This window comes from Equus asinus, chromosome 9 (assembly GCF_041296235.1).
Source record: "Equus asinus isolate D_3611 breed Donkey chromosome 9, EquAss-T2T_v2, whole genome shotgun sequence".
NCBI classification, from domain to species: Eukaryota; Metazoa; Chordata; class Mammalia; order Perissodactyla; family Equidae; genus Equus; species Equus asinus.
In genome coordinates, this window is record NC_091798.1 from 4,716,312 (window position 1) to 4,730,505 (window position 14,194).

At 53.1% G+C, this 14,194-nt stretch overlaps 1 protein-coding gene across 1 annotated transcript in view; it reads left to right on the top strand.

Annotated features, from left to right (window-relative positions):
- The first annotated feature begins 2,969 nt into the window (after positions 1 to 2,969).
- GFPT2 (glutamine-fructose-6-phosphate transaminase 2) overlaps positions 2,970 to 14,194 on the top strand; it is a 39,598-nt gene continuing 28,373 nt past the window's right edge. Inside the window, exons 1-2 of the mRNA XM_014860875.3 lie at positions 2,970 to 3,104; positions 13,686 to 13,793. Of these exons, the coding sequence (XP_014716361.1) occupies positions 3,098 to 3,104; positions 13,686 to 13,793 (115 nt within the window). The 5' untranslated portion in view covers positions 2,970 to 3,097. The remainder of the gene's footprint in view (positions 3,105 to 13,685; positions 13,794 to 14,194) is intronic.

A 14,194-nucleotide genomic window follows, 5' to 3' on the forward strand; every position in this document is an offset into this window, starting at 1 on the left:
AAAGCCCAGTCAGGACTCCTGCTGGAGTTAGAAGGCAGCCCTCCTAATACCAGGGACCCTGTAACCCTCCCAAGGCCCCAGCAGAAACATCACAGGGAAAAGCAGCTGAGCAGGGCCTGTGGCGGGGGCTAGCAGGCACGTTCCATGTCTACCGGGACAGCCATGAGACTCGGCTGGCTTGTCGGGGGAGGAGGAGAAAGCAGATCCCTGTGTTGTTTGGGAGAATCCAGATCAATGAGCAAATCTCCCAACTTTATAAAAGTTAACTTGAGGTTTGAAAAAACTGTACAGGGGAAGAAGCCATGTCTGTGGCTGGTATTTGCAATCCCAGCTTCTGGTCCCACCCTGCTAGCCAGAAGGGTCGAAGTCTCTCCTGGAAAGTAGGGCCACAGCCAGGGCACTGGATATCTGGGACACACAGGGAGCAGGCACAGGGCCCTTCTCTGCGAGGCCCTTTGGGCTTTGGACTCCAGCTGCTCAGGCTCACCCTCCTGGAAGCACAGGTAAGAGGCCAGGCTGGGGGCAGCATCTACGTGTGGTCCTACATCCTCCCTCCTTTGAAAGAGACCAAGCCTGGGCCTCCTGATTCAGACCAGTCCCCACTTCCTGGCTGAGTAACTTTGGGCAGATTGCTTAATCTCACAAACCCCAGGGGACTCCTGGGCTCCACCAGGTCCCTGACAAGCCTGGGGGCAGGAAGGGCTCCAGCCAGCAGGACCTCAAGGGCTGAGGACCAGCTGCCTAACTGCTCCCTGGCCCTCAGATCACAGTTTCAGCAGTTTGAAGGGGCCAGGACTCTACTCGGTTGCAAATAACAGAAGTCACTTCAGAGTGCCTCAATCAAGCATAAGAATTTATGGAGCACTGATACTGAGAATTCCAGAGAGAAAGCCTGGCTTCAGACCCAGCAGGATCCAGGGGATCCAAAAACATTCTTCTTTCTCCATCCTAGGGATCTGCTTTGCTGTGGATTGCTTCACTCCCAGACGGCCTTTCCTCATCCCACTCCAAAGGTGACAAGAGGGTCCCCAGCAACACCAGTCTACTCTCCTGCTGGCTGCACCACCTGGCAGGGGACAAGCTCATCCTTTCTGCCAGTATCCCCCATAGGCCACATGCTGATTCCTGAACCAACACCAGGGCCAGGAGGATCTAGTGCCTTTACGGCAAGACCCAGGCAACTGGCCTCCCAACGGACTCTCAGGGGCTGGTCCCCAAAGCAGGGGGGATGCTGGGCCAGCAGCAGCTGCAGATACCTCCACAGGGGTCCTCACATGGTCTCTCCTCCCACTCACAGGGGGCAGTGAATCCCCATGAAGGGTGGGGAACAGATCTGGACCCTGCTAGGACCCCAGGGCTCCTGGTGTCCTGGTGCTAGAGGAAGGCCTGATGACATCATCCTGTCCCCACCTCAGTACAGAGTGTGGAGGCTGGTCTGGGACAGAACAGCCTGCTTGCCCGGCCCCAGCTCTAGTCCTCAGCAGTGGGAACTTTGCACATGTTCCTGCCTTCTGGAGTCTGCTAACTTCCTCTGGCAACCTGCCCTGGCTCCACTCTGACCTGCACGAGCCCCAGCCCCAGCCCAGTCCCAGGCAGAGCCTGGCATCCCCGTCATCAGCCTGGCCTGCCCCCCTCCCTGTGTCCCACCTGGAACCGTCTGCCTCTCTGTGTGACACTGGATAGTGTCTGCCTCCCACCACTTCGTAAGTGCTTCGAGGACCCGGGTGGGATTATCCCCACTCATCGTTAAGTCCTTAGCATCAGGACAGGCACGAAGCAGCTTCTTAAGAACGCAGGGAGGAAGGAATGACAGTGGCCTGCGCAGGGAAGGGTGAGGCCCCTGAACTGGCTCCGCTATTTCCCAGCAGGATGACTCAACCAAACCCCCTCCTTACTCTCGCTGAGCCTCAGTTTGCTCAACAGGCAAATGGGTACAGTAAACACCTCCTCCTACAGGGCCTGCAGAGCCGAGGTGAAGCTAGAGAGAGATTACGTCAGGAAAAACGCTCTAGACAAGACGCGAAAGGCTCGTTTTGTTCTCTAACACGACTGGGGAGGAGTTGTTTAGAATTTCAGGATTCCTTTTTTTTTAAGTAAAATAAAAAACACCAGATGGCTTCAAAGTACGCAAATGTTGGGCCAGTTCTCGTGACCTTCCTCGGGAGACCCGGCCAGAGCGCAGTGGGGAGGGAGGGGACGGCCGGGAACCAGGGCGGGGAACGGCGGCCCCGGTGACGCTGGCGGGCGGATCCGGGCTCCAGGCTGCGGGGGCGGAGGAGCCCCGGCGCGCTCGGCCCAGCTGCGCGGAGGAGGGTCGGCCAGTGCCGCTCCGGGGCTCTGGGGGCGCGGGGGCGGCTTCCTGGGTCCCCCCACCTTGGCTCACGACCTGGGGAATCCCTGCCTCGGAGCTCCGGCTCTGGAGTCAATGCCGGGTTCGAATTCTGCCCTGTTGAGCACAGTCCTTTTCCTTCTGCGAGGAGCGTCAATTTTGTCATCAATCAACGAGGCCCTGGAGTCCTCTCCTCACGGGAGGGAAGCAGGTTTGAAGGCCCGAGAGGGGTCTGCGCGCAGAGGGGCGCACGCCCGGAACGTGGACATTGCGCCCGACATTGCGCTCTGCTCACCCCACAGACCGCCTCAATCCTCACCCCGGTCCGGGAGCCAGGGTCCATCGTTATCCCCATTCTACAGACGGGGAAACTGAAGCACAGAGCGATTCAGTCCCCTGCCCAAGGGCCACGCCTAATCCGTGGTGGTGTCCGGGCCCGAAGTCAGGCGGTCTGCCACCCCAGCCCATCTCCAGGACCTAATGCCCAGCGCCCTCGCGTCACAGCAAGACCTGCGCCTGGAAGCTGCCCCTAGCCCCTGCCCCTACTCCTGGGGGCCCAGTCCCCGCCGTTGTCACGACAACCGGCGACCAATGGGGAGCAGGCGGGGGGAGGGCCCGCCCCAGCCCCGCCCCCGCCCCGCCCCCGGCTGAGGCTCCGGGCTATAAGAGCAGGAGGCCGAGCCAGCAGAGCGCGAGGCGCGGACCGAGAGTCGAGCGTCCGGAGCGTGCGGAGCCCCGGATCTGCGAAGGGCGCGGGCAGTGGCCACGATGTGCGGTGAGTGCGGCCTCTCTTCCGTGGCCACCGCGGGTTCCGGCGCCCCAGCGTCTCAGCGCGTGGGCGGGAGAGCCCGGCGCCGGGGCCCGGCAGGCGGCGCGGGACGGGGGCGTCGGTCTAGCCCAGTCCCCGACCGAAGGGCTTTCACCGGCCCGGCCTGCCTCCTCCTGCCCCGCGCCCCCGAGTGGGTGTCTCAGGAAGATGTAGGGGAGAGGGGTGCCCAACCTTGGTCCCGGACTTGGTGAGGGCCACCCTGTCTCCCACAGAGGGGAGGGAATTGGCCCTTTCCCGGGCCTGGACCCTCATAACGCAGAGGTGTCCGCGTCCCATGTCCAGTAAGGAATGCGCCCCCAAGTCTCCCACAAAGGCGAACACGCGCAAGTTCGCACATCCCGGGCGCCGGGTGCCCAGCCCAGCTCTCAGCCCCCCGCAGCCACCGAGGAGACGCGACCCCACCTGCACCTCCTGGTGCGCTCGGGAAGGGCCTTCGCGTCCTCCTCGCGACCCAGAATGAACCCCCTGTCCCTAGCAGGGTCGATTCCGTGTTGCCTTCTCTTTGCTGGAAAGAGCTCTGGGTGAGGCGCCGGGAAGAGGCAACGATCACCGCCGAGCCTCGGACCGAAACTGGGAGAGGGCGTCCAGGGCGGGGAGCGGGCCGGGCTCTGGGCGTCCCTAACACCGCGGCGACCGGGCGCTGTCCGGCGGGGCTGCGCGGCCGAGGCCCTGCGCGCACATCTGCAATTCCTTACACTCCTGGCTGGGCCGCCTCCGCCGGCTGGGAGAGGGCCCGGAACTTCTGCTGGGACAAAAGGTCACTGTGCCTTTTTTTTTTTTTCTTCTTCTTTGAGTGGGATTCAGTTACCCATTCCAGCCTCCTGTGGCTGGAGGACCTGGTGGAACTTTTGAAGCCATGAAAGGCCTCTGTCTGCTTTCTCCGAGGGCCGTGGGGTGGGGTGGGCCGGGCCAGCGGTGAGCGCTGGCCCAAGGCCTGTCCGGGCCTTGTTTCTGAGGCCAGGCGCTCCTGAAAAAGTGAAAAAGGAGCGACTGACCAAGAAGGGAGCAGCCAACTTTGGGGCGCAGCCTTCTCCAGACCAAGCAGGCAGCAATTTAAATTCCAGAACGCCCAGCGAATGTCTCAGGACTCGTGGCCATCGTTCGCAGTGTCTACGGCTTCCTGTGGGCATTTCTGGGGACAGAGATGAGGCAAAGGTGACAGTTTTACCAGAAGCCCTTTGGGTTCCAAGCCCTTCAGTGTGGTGTTCAAGGCCCTTGACCACGTGGTGGCCTTAGAGTCAGACTAGTGCACCAAGACCTTGCTGTAGGAGAGTCTGCCCGTCCAGCTCCAGCAGCTTCCTCTCTGCGTCATTCTGTCTCCAGCACCACCCCAAGCTTCCATCCTGCTTCCTACTTGCATCCAGCTTTATCGGTTGTCTTTCTGAGCCTGGGAGGGGAGGCGGGCGAGGGTTCCATCTCCAACTCTCAAAATCACCAGTTTTGTTCTGCTTTCTTAAAGGGCCGCTCATGTTCTGTCCCCTACGGAAAGGATGAACTGTGGGTTGTAACTACCTGTGTCCTGACCTTAGAGCTCCCTGCTGGCACAGCCCACCCGGCAGCTCTCAGCGAGTCAGGGAGTCACATGGAATTCCTACATGGCAAAGTTACTTCCTTTTCAAGTAGCCAGGAGAAAGTCGCAGCTGGGTGCTAATGTGTCTTTACATCTCTCTGACACTTGCCAAGCACCCCTTGCACTAAGGAAGCCATCCCAGGCTCAGCGCACAGGGGCAGCTGCCTAGAATTGAACACACTGGTCTGGTTGCTTTTAGATTATGGTCTGTGTATGTACGGCAAGTGGTACTGGTTTTCCTTTTACGGTTACTTGCTTTTGTAATGAATTCATATACGTTTTTGAAAATTCAGTCAATTTTATAGAAAGAGATTAAAGAAATGATTGTGCATTTGGTACAAGGATACAGCAAAACCTGTGAAGATGCTCCTGGAATAAACCACTTACCCTCTTCACTTTACTTTTGGGGAAATTGAGGCCCAGAGAAGTCTCTGCACACCTGTGTCTGAGCAGGAGTTGTTCCAGGTCCTTTCTCTGGGTTGGCCATCTCCCTGCTGAGATCCACTACCTTGAAGCCACTTCAGAGCTCAGCTCTCTGGGCTGTCTGGCAGGGGTCAGCAGGATCTGAGCTGAAAGGCCTTCCTGTGCTCAGATTGGCTCTCACTCTCCCTGGTCTTCGATGCTTCTCCCGCAAAAAGCCAGACCTGGTATTAGCTGATCCTCCACACTCTACGCAGATGACCCTCACAGTTCCAGTGCACTGAGAGTTTAGCTGAAATGACACGGTATTCATGGGTGGTTTTGTTGACATCAAGAGTTGCCGTCATTTTGCTGACTTTCTGCCAATAGAAAGGTTACTATATTCCTTCTCTCCCTGCCTCCCTCCTTTTCCCATTTTCTTTCCTTCTTCACTCAGCCATTAGTGAATGGCTTCTCCTAGAGAGGCCCTGGGGCTGTGTGGGCGTGATCCTCCCCAAGAGAAGGAGCAGGTAGTTGGAGGGATAACACAGGAGATAAATGCTGCCATGGAGGGAAGAGCCTCGGGCACAGGTGCAGCCTGGCAGCCCCATGGCAAACCAGCAGGCAGACATCTTTCTGTTTGGTGCACAGGGTTCAAATTTTATTTTTTAAATTAGTTAACAAATTACAAAATTGGGAGATTTCACATAGGTAGGTGGGATTTTCTACTTCTCTTGAAAAAACCCAAGGTGAGCAACCTGTATTTCTGAATAGCGCCCCCAGGATGATAGGTGCAAACTCCTCAATTCTCCCAGCCCCTGCCCAGCTGCCTCGCTCACTGATGGTACCTGTCGGGCCCTGTGCAGTCTGAGCTTGGGACCCTGGCACAGCAGAGGCATGGAGCACTGACTCCCAGGAAGAGAGGGAGGAAGGGAGGAACCTGGGACAGTGCCATGAGGGCCTGGCCTCGTGTATGAGCTCTGCAGAGAGAAAGAGGTGATGGGGTGCCAGGCTGCAGGCCCAGCATATGCAACGGCACGGCAGCATGGACTGTGCCTGCACAGGGATCTGACAGAAAGGACTGCACTGCCCATCTGTGAATTCTTAAATCTTCCCTGTGCTTCACGGCTGCGTTTAGTAATCTATGGGGGGGGGGGGGCATGGGGAGGAGGGGTGCTGGCTTTGGAGAATTGGATAATTCTCAGTTTTTGCTAAAAGGTAAAGCCCTTGCCTTGCATTCATCATCTTTTGTCTTAGTTGGTATGTTAGTTTTCTCTGGCTGCTGTAACAAATTACCGCAAACTTACCGGTTTAAAACAACATAAATTTATTTTCTCATAGTTCTAGAGACTAGAAGTCGAAAAATCAGTTTTACTGGGCCAAAACCAAGGTGTCAGCAGGACCCCACTTCCTCTGGATGCTGTAGGGGAGAACCTCTTCTTTGTCTCTTTGAGCTCTGGTGGCCGCCGGCATCCCTTGGCTCGGGCCACATCACTGCCTTCTCTGTCTCCCTGGTCACAGCGCCTTTTCCTCTTCTGTGTCTCTCCCTTATAAGGACACTTGTGATTGCATTAGGACCCACCGGTGTAAGCCAGGATAATCTCCTATCTCAAGATCCTTAACTTAATCACATCTATAACGGCCTTTTTCCATATAGAGGAACATTTATGGATTCTCGGGGAGAGGACCTAATATCTTTGAGGGCCGTTATTCGTCCTGCTACAATTGGGTTCTTGCTCTCAGGTGCCTTCCCCAAGAACAGCCCAGTGTTGCCAATCCCAGATGCTTAAGTCAGGGCCACAAGGACATTGACCAGAGGGCTGCTAGGACCCCTCCCACACACACCCCCAAGTCCCCTGGTCCCAGCACCCTCAGACTGGACTCAGCACAGTCAGAAGGTGAACACAGGCATCAGTTAAATACCCCATCCTGCACTGGCAGGTGTCACACACCCAGTTGGACCAAACGGTTTTCACAGTTTCTCTACAAATCAGTTCTCGGGTCACGTAAGTACGGCGCTCAGAGGATCTTGCCCTCCGTGCACATGCATACCCTTTCCACTCATCTTCCATGCAAGCAGCACGCATGGTTTTATTCCCCAGAACCAAGAGGAGCCAGGACATGCACAGTCTGTTTACTTGCACGGTGGTCTCTCGGGAGAGCTTGCCCCTCATCTCAGCAGATGAAACAGCAGTCCAGGGAGGTTATGTGACCCAGCAGACAGCTCACCCTTTTGTCCCAAACTACTTCTGGCTCTCAGAACCCCATCCTATTGACACTCCCTTCCTCCCTATACCAGTTCAGTTCAGGGACAGATGCCTCACAGGGGACTGGGCTGGAGTTAACGGTGCACAGACTCTGGGGTCAGATCACTTAGCTTGTTCTCTCTCCAAGCCACAGGGGCCTCTCAAAACAGAGCCCCCTACTCAGTGATGTGCAGAAAAAATGCTTAACAACAGCTCCCTGGTTTGCCCGTTTCTGTGGTGCCAGTATTCTCCCCATGGCTAATTTCTGTTCATCAATATAAGGTCCCTGAGCGTGGAGCTGGGAAGAGGTGCACACAGTTGGCTCTCGGGAGCTGCTGGTCCTCCCACACAGCTCCCACACACCACTGCTCCTGCTTCCGGGACTGTCGGGACCGCCGTGGGCACTCTGGGATAGCGGCCGGTGGGCAGGGCTCGCTCAGCACTGCCTGGTATCCCCCTCGCCTTCCTCCTCCTCCGCGTCATCATGCCGTTTCTCTATCAGTCGGTCTTATTCATCAGGGGTTTCCCAAATTTAGGGAAACCTTCCGGAAATTTTGTAATGTGGCATGAGTAAACAGTGCTTTTAAATTGAGGCGTTATTTTATATTTAGCAAAATTCATTTATAAAGGGAGATTAGCATGAGGTTACAAACACTCTTGAGAGAAAATCTGAAGATCAATTTGGTAAAAAAAAAATTAAGTAATTTAATCTTATCGTCTCCCTCTTTAATTTTCAAAGGAAATATTTCTCTCACAGAGAAAAAAAAGGTCTAGTTTTTTTTAAAGCCAAATTCTGGCAGTTTAAATAAGACTTCTGGTTTTTCTCTTAAAAGTTTTTTTGGTATAATTTAGAGAATATGTTGCTTCCCCTTTGCTCTTGGTGATATCTTAACCTGATAAGGACACCAAGAACTCTTCTATTAAAAATAGAAATGCCTTGCCCACGTTTGCTGCAGGAGGCAGTCTCCTGTCATCTCAGGGACTGCTGTGGGGCAGTGACTTTAACCCACAGAGTCCCAAGGAGGCCTGAGGCAGGGCGAGGCTGTTCCCAGAGGAGCCAGCTGCTCCCGATCCTGAGCCAGGCCTGTGGGTCCCTGTGCCTTTGTGTGAGAACCGGCCTGTGGGACCTCACGCTTCCTTGACACCCCCACCTCTGCTCTCACTTCTGCCAGGAGGCAGCAGAAATTGTCATCTCCCCCTCATCAGTAAAGTGGCATTCCTCAGTCTACACGAGTGAAGACTGGACGTGGAGAGAGGCCGCAGCCTCCTGTGCAGCCCTCACCTCTGGCCCAGCGGCCTCCCCAACTTGGGGACCTCCTGCAGAAGAGTAGACTTGTCCCCCCGCCCCCAGCACACCACACAACCCCCCGACACTCAGACACAAACCCGCGCACTTACATGCACGCACTCACACTCCTAAGCGCTGTTTGCATGCTGCACAAAGACTCCAGGAATTCTCGCAGCAACCCTGGGCGGGAGGTGCTGCCACGGCCCTGCTCTGCCGGAGGTTCCGCGACTTGCTCCCAGCCACACGGGGGGCAAGGGGCGAGCTGGGATTTGAAATCAGTATTTGGCGCAGCTCTGTGCCTCCTGCTGTCACAGACAAGTGAGCAGGCGAGGGAGGAGGCCCTCAGGCGGGGTGACCCAGCGCGTCCTTTACGCTTTGGACTGTGTGCTCGGACTGTGCTTTCCCCCTTCCTGTGGCTGTTGTTCCTCCAAGTGAGCTAGGGAGCCACGGTGAAGTCAGAAGGGCTAGATGACAATCCTGTGCCCACTGCCCTCTGGTTCACATAGTGGCACGTGTAAAATAGTGTATCCGGGCACGTGTCGAAATGTCCTGAGCATACAAAGAGCACATGTGCAGTCGAAGGGACTTTCTGCCCTGAGTCCAGCACCTTCCTCAGAAGCACCCCTGCCCCGGGGTCACAGGTGTCATTCCAGGAATACTGTCTGCGTCTCTCCAGCCCACCCTGCATCATTTTACTTGTGTTCTGCAAGCTGCTTTTCCCCTTGACACATCTTGGAGGTGTAGCTTGTTTTCCAAGAAAGCACACAGCTTCACCTCATCCTCTGTGGAGGGCGCCTGCCTGTGGCCCCGTGGGCCCCACCATGTGGCTGCATCGTCGCTTACCTGGTCCCTGCCAGGCATCAGGCTGTCTCCAGACTTCAGCTGCCACACACAGCACTGAGCACTCCCCTTGTACGTGCACACAGGCATCTCTGCAGAGATGGCTGTTGGATACATTCCTAGAAGTGTACCGGCTCTGGTCAACAGATGTGTACATTTTAATTTTGAGAGAATGCCAAATTGCCTTCCAACCAGGGTGCACGAATTCAAACTCTCACTTATTGTCAAACTGTTTGCTCTTTACTGATCTCATAGGTAAAAAATGGCTTCTTGGCTTCCATTATGGATGGAAGAGGTTCAAGGAGGGAATTCTGACGTGAATAGCAAGAGAAATTCTATTTCATTATTTTTTTTTTAAATAGTAAGAGCACAGTGTCAGTGCTGTTTTAGTCACTTCATCTCAGTAGAGTGCAGGGAAAATCCAGCCAGGAGGGTGAGCTGCGAGACAAGAGAGGTTGTGCTTGGTTAATGAAAGAACTTACTGAATAGATGTCGGCATGCAAGAGATTTTTTGTTGAAAATTAGATTTATGCCTTCTTGCAAAAAGACCTTAAGAAACACTCCTTGGCAGCCGCCCTCACCGCACTGATCTCCCAGTATGTGCCTGAGTGGCCGCCGAACCTCTGGCTGGGTATGGACACAGCTAGTGTCCTGAGGACAAGGACCCTTTAACCGCCCCAGCCCACCAGGGGCTCTGGTGGCGGCACCCCCTGCACCAAAGAGACTGTTCTGGATCTTTGAGCCAGAGACGCATCCGTGCCTGACGTGAGTCCAGAAGTGAAGCTGCCCGGAGGAAGGGGCATGGCCGGGAGGACTAGAGAGCAGAGTCATAGAGCACTCACGCGCTCGTGAAAACTTTTCAGCAGTTAAGTGCGTTCCGCTGGTTCGGATCCCGGATGCGGACATGGCACCGCTTGGCAAGCCATGCTGTGGTAGGCATCCCACGTATAAAGTAGAGGAAGATGGGCATGGATGTTAGCTCAGGGCCAGTCTTCCTCAGCAAAAAAGGAGGATTGGCAGCAGATGTTAGCTCAGGGCTAATCTTCCTTAAAAAAAAAAAAAAAAAAACCTTTCGGATTTAAAGCTTTCCAGAGTTGGGGTATGGCCTTTGTGTCACCTGCAACATGCCTGTTGGCTCCCCTTCCTGAGGGGCAGCTGTAATTCTAGAACAATTCCCAGGATGCCGGGAAAATTTGGTAGTTTAAAAGACTCCAAAAATGATCTGTGAGTTTGTAGAACCGTCTCCCAGAGGCGTGTTCCTGATGGTGACTGGAACTTGGCCGTGCCTTTCCAGGGAACTTTCTGAAAAATTAATGTTTTGGGAAGTTTCACAAAACAGATTGTGGTGATGGTTACACAACTCTGTGACTATACTAAAAACCATTGAACTGCACACTTTAAATGGGAGGATATTGTGGTCTATGACTTATATCCTAATAAAGCAGTGAAAAATTTGTTAATGTTTATATTAAAAGGTAACTATTGGGTTTTTTAGTAAGGAAGGTGACAAAAATACATCCCCTGCCCAAGTGTGTTTAGGTCAGAAGTGTCGGTAGAGATGAGCCCCTGGCGCACAGACGCTCGGCCACCCCGCCCGACGGCGCCTTCGCTGGGCAGCGCCATTCTGACATATAGCCCTCGCCTTCAGCATCTCGCCTGACCGAGGCCACCAGGAAGACAAAAATAGCTGACCGCCAAAATTCCCCTCAGCCGTTTTTAAAAGAAAACGTCTGTAACTGCTCAGAAAGCACACTATGCATCTTTTTATACATAAACCCTGCACCTTAATAGTTGTGTGCAAATATATCCTGTGTACAGTGATGTACAGTACATAAGAATGCAAAATATCATTTTTAGCACTGTTTAAATTTATCACCTGTTTTTTGACTGACTGTCCAGATGAATTCTAGCAAGTTAAATGTCCACATGGTGTGACCCTACTTACTGCTGAGGAATGTAAAGTTCATTTAATTGAAATGTAATCATTCATTTGGATGTACCACATTGACTGGAATCTAATCTGCTGAATGACAGCGATACTGCAGATGGTTTTGCACATGGTCGTGGTTAACTCTCGATTACCCGCAGGCAGGCGTGCACTCTGAGTTTTATCTCTGGCAAATATTTTCCCCTGTTTTATTGAGATATAATTGACATATATCATTGTGTAAATTTAAGTTGTACAACATAATGACTTGGTATATGTGTGTAATGCAAAATGATCACCACAATAAGATTAGGTAGCATTCATCACCTCACATAGTTAAAATTTGTTTTCCTTGTGATGAGAACTTCTAAGATCCTCTCTCTTAGTGACTCTCAAATACACAGAGTATTGTTAATTATAGTCACTGTCCTGTACATGACGTCCCCAGAACTTGTTTATTTTATAAATGGAAATTTGTACCTTTGACCAACTTTACCTAATTTCCCCACCTCCTACGACCCACCTCTGGCCACCACCTGTCTGCTCTCTGTATCTATGAGTTTGGGGTCTTTTAGATTCCACATATAAGTGAGGTCATACAGTGTTTGTCTTTCTCTGTCTGACTTATCTCACTCAGCACAATGTCCTCAAGGCCCATCTACATTGTAACAAATGGCAGGATTTCCCTCTATTTTATGGCTGAAGGAGATTCCTTTATAGATAGATAGATAGATATACATATAGATATCTAGATATATATACTTTATATATGTATGTCACAATTTCTTTATCCATTCATTCGTCGATGGGCACTTAGGTTGTTTCCATCTCTTGGCTATTGTGAATAATGCTACAGTGGACATGGGGATGCAGATTATCTTCTTTTTTCTTTATTTTTCTTTTTTCATTTTTTTTGGGGGAGGATTGGCCCTGAGCTAATGTCTGTGCCAATCTTCCTCTATTTTGTATGTGGGGTGCTGCCACAGCATGGCTTGATGAGCGATGTGTAGGTCCACACCCAGGATCTGAACCTGTGAACCCCAGGCCGCTGAGGTGGAGTGTGCAAACTCAACCACTGTGCCGCTGGGCCAGCCCAGATCTGGCAAAGTTTTAATCCTAGTCAGACCTTTCTGTCCTCCCAGCCAAATGTAGTTGGAAAAATAAACCTTCTTTTAACCCTATTCCTCCCCGAGGCGGCACTGCTCAGTGGTTTGGAGCATTTAAGTCCTGAAGTCAGGTCTCCTTGACCCCACTCCTGACTCTGGCCCAGTCACAGGCCCCCAGGCTCCTTCTCCAGAAGGTGAGGGGAGGGGAGTGGCAGGTCCAACCTCCAGGACGCTGTGAGCTTTGAGTGACAGCTGTGCGGGAACGCTTGGCCCAGTGCCTGGCACACACTGAGGTCTCAGTAAGATGAGTTACTATGAATGTCCCTGAAGCCCAAAAGCTTTTTCATGATTCAGACTATCGCTTTCCTGATTAATATAGATTCATGGTCACTCTATTCCACATACATTTATTGAAGAAGGACCGCATGCTGATACACAGTGAGAAATATAAAGATAGAAGCGCCAACCTGTGTCCTTGTCAGGGATGTAGATGCAAGCGCCCGGGGTTACCCAGGGCTGGGGCGTGCTTCTGCTGGGGCCTGGACAAGCTGCCCTGGGAGGTGGGGTTTCCCATGTGGGGCAGGGAGGACGAAAGGACAGAGGGATGCTGGGATGGGGCGCTCACAGGGCAGGATAGCCGTTGAAAAAGTAGTGTTTATTGATGCTAAAGCCTCAAGCAGGAGGGCCAGTGGGAAGTGGAGCAGAGGCCCAGCCCTGTCCCACCTGTCTCTGGAGGCGGCTGCGGCCTCCCGAGGACTCTTCCCAGGCATGTTCTGTGCCAGTCAGAAGTTCTCGGAGGTGGGGACTTCCGGATGTCCCTGGGTGGTTGGGCTGTGTTGCTGACCTTTACTATTATGAACATTGCCCCCGGACGTAGGTCCCTGGAGAGGTTCCGTGCAGTGGAGCTGAAGGCCGTGGTGTGTGTGTGTGTCCTTCACGTGTCTCGTGAGTCTCTGGTCACAGAGGGAGGGCTGCATAGGACACCCTTCCAGAAGCAGGAGGGGCGCGGCTCTTCTCCAGGGATGTCGGGAAGGCCCCGTCTTCCTGTGCAGGCAGCTGGGAGCCTCCCACAGTGCAGGAGCGCTCAGGCGTTTTCTTCTAAACATGAACCAAGTGTTTTATAAACATGCGGTTTTCCCCTCTTTTAACAGGAATCTTCGCCTACATGAACTACAGAGTCCCCCGGACGAGGAAGGAGATTTTTGAAACCCTCATCAGGGGCTTGCAGCGACTTGAGTACAGAGGCTATGACTCGGCAGGTAGGCCCTGCAGGCGGCTGCAATACACACATAACGCTTCTTCAGTAAAGAAATTTGAAAGCTGTAGAAAAGGAAGAAGAAACAAGGATAAAACAATCTCCATCAGAAGTGTCCCCCATCAATATCTTTGCGTCCCTCCTCCGGTCATTGACATGCGTATATTGGGGTGGTCTGGTGGAAATATCATGCATAGATTTTTTTTTTGTCTTTACTGAATTGAAATTATGCAATTCTGTAATTTTACATTCTTTTTTCACTTATCTTAGCGTTTCCCATTATCCTAAACTCTTCCTAACGATCTTTCCAAGTGGCTGCGCAGTCCTCTGCTGGATGACTGTCTCAGAGTTCACTCCTCCATCCTCTAACAGGTGGATATTTAGTCTGTTTCCCATTTTGTTATT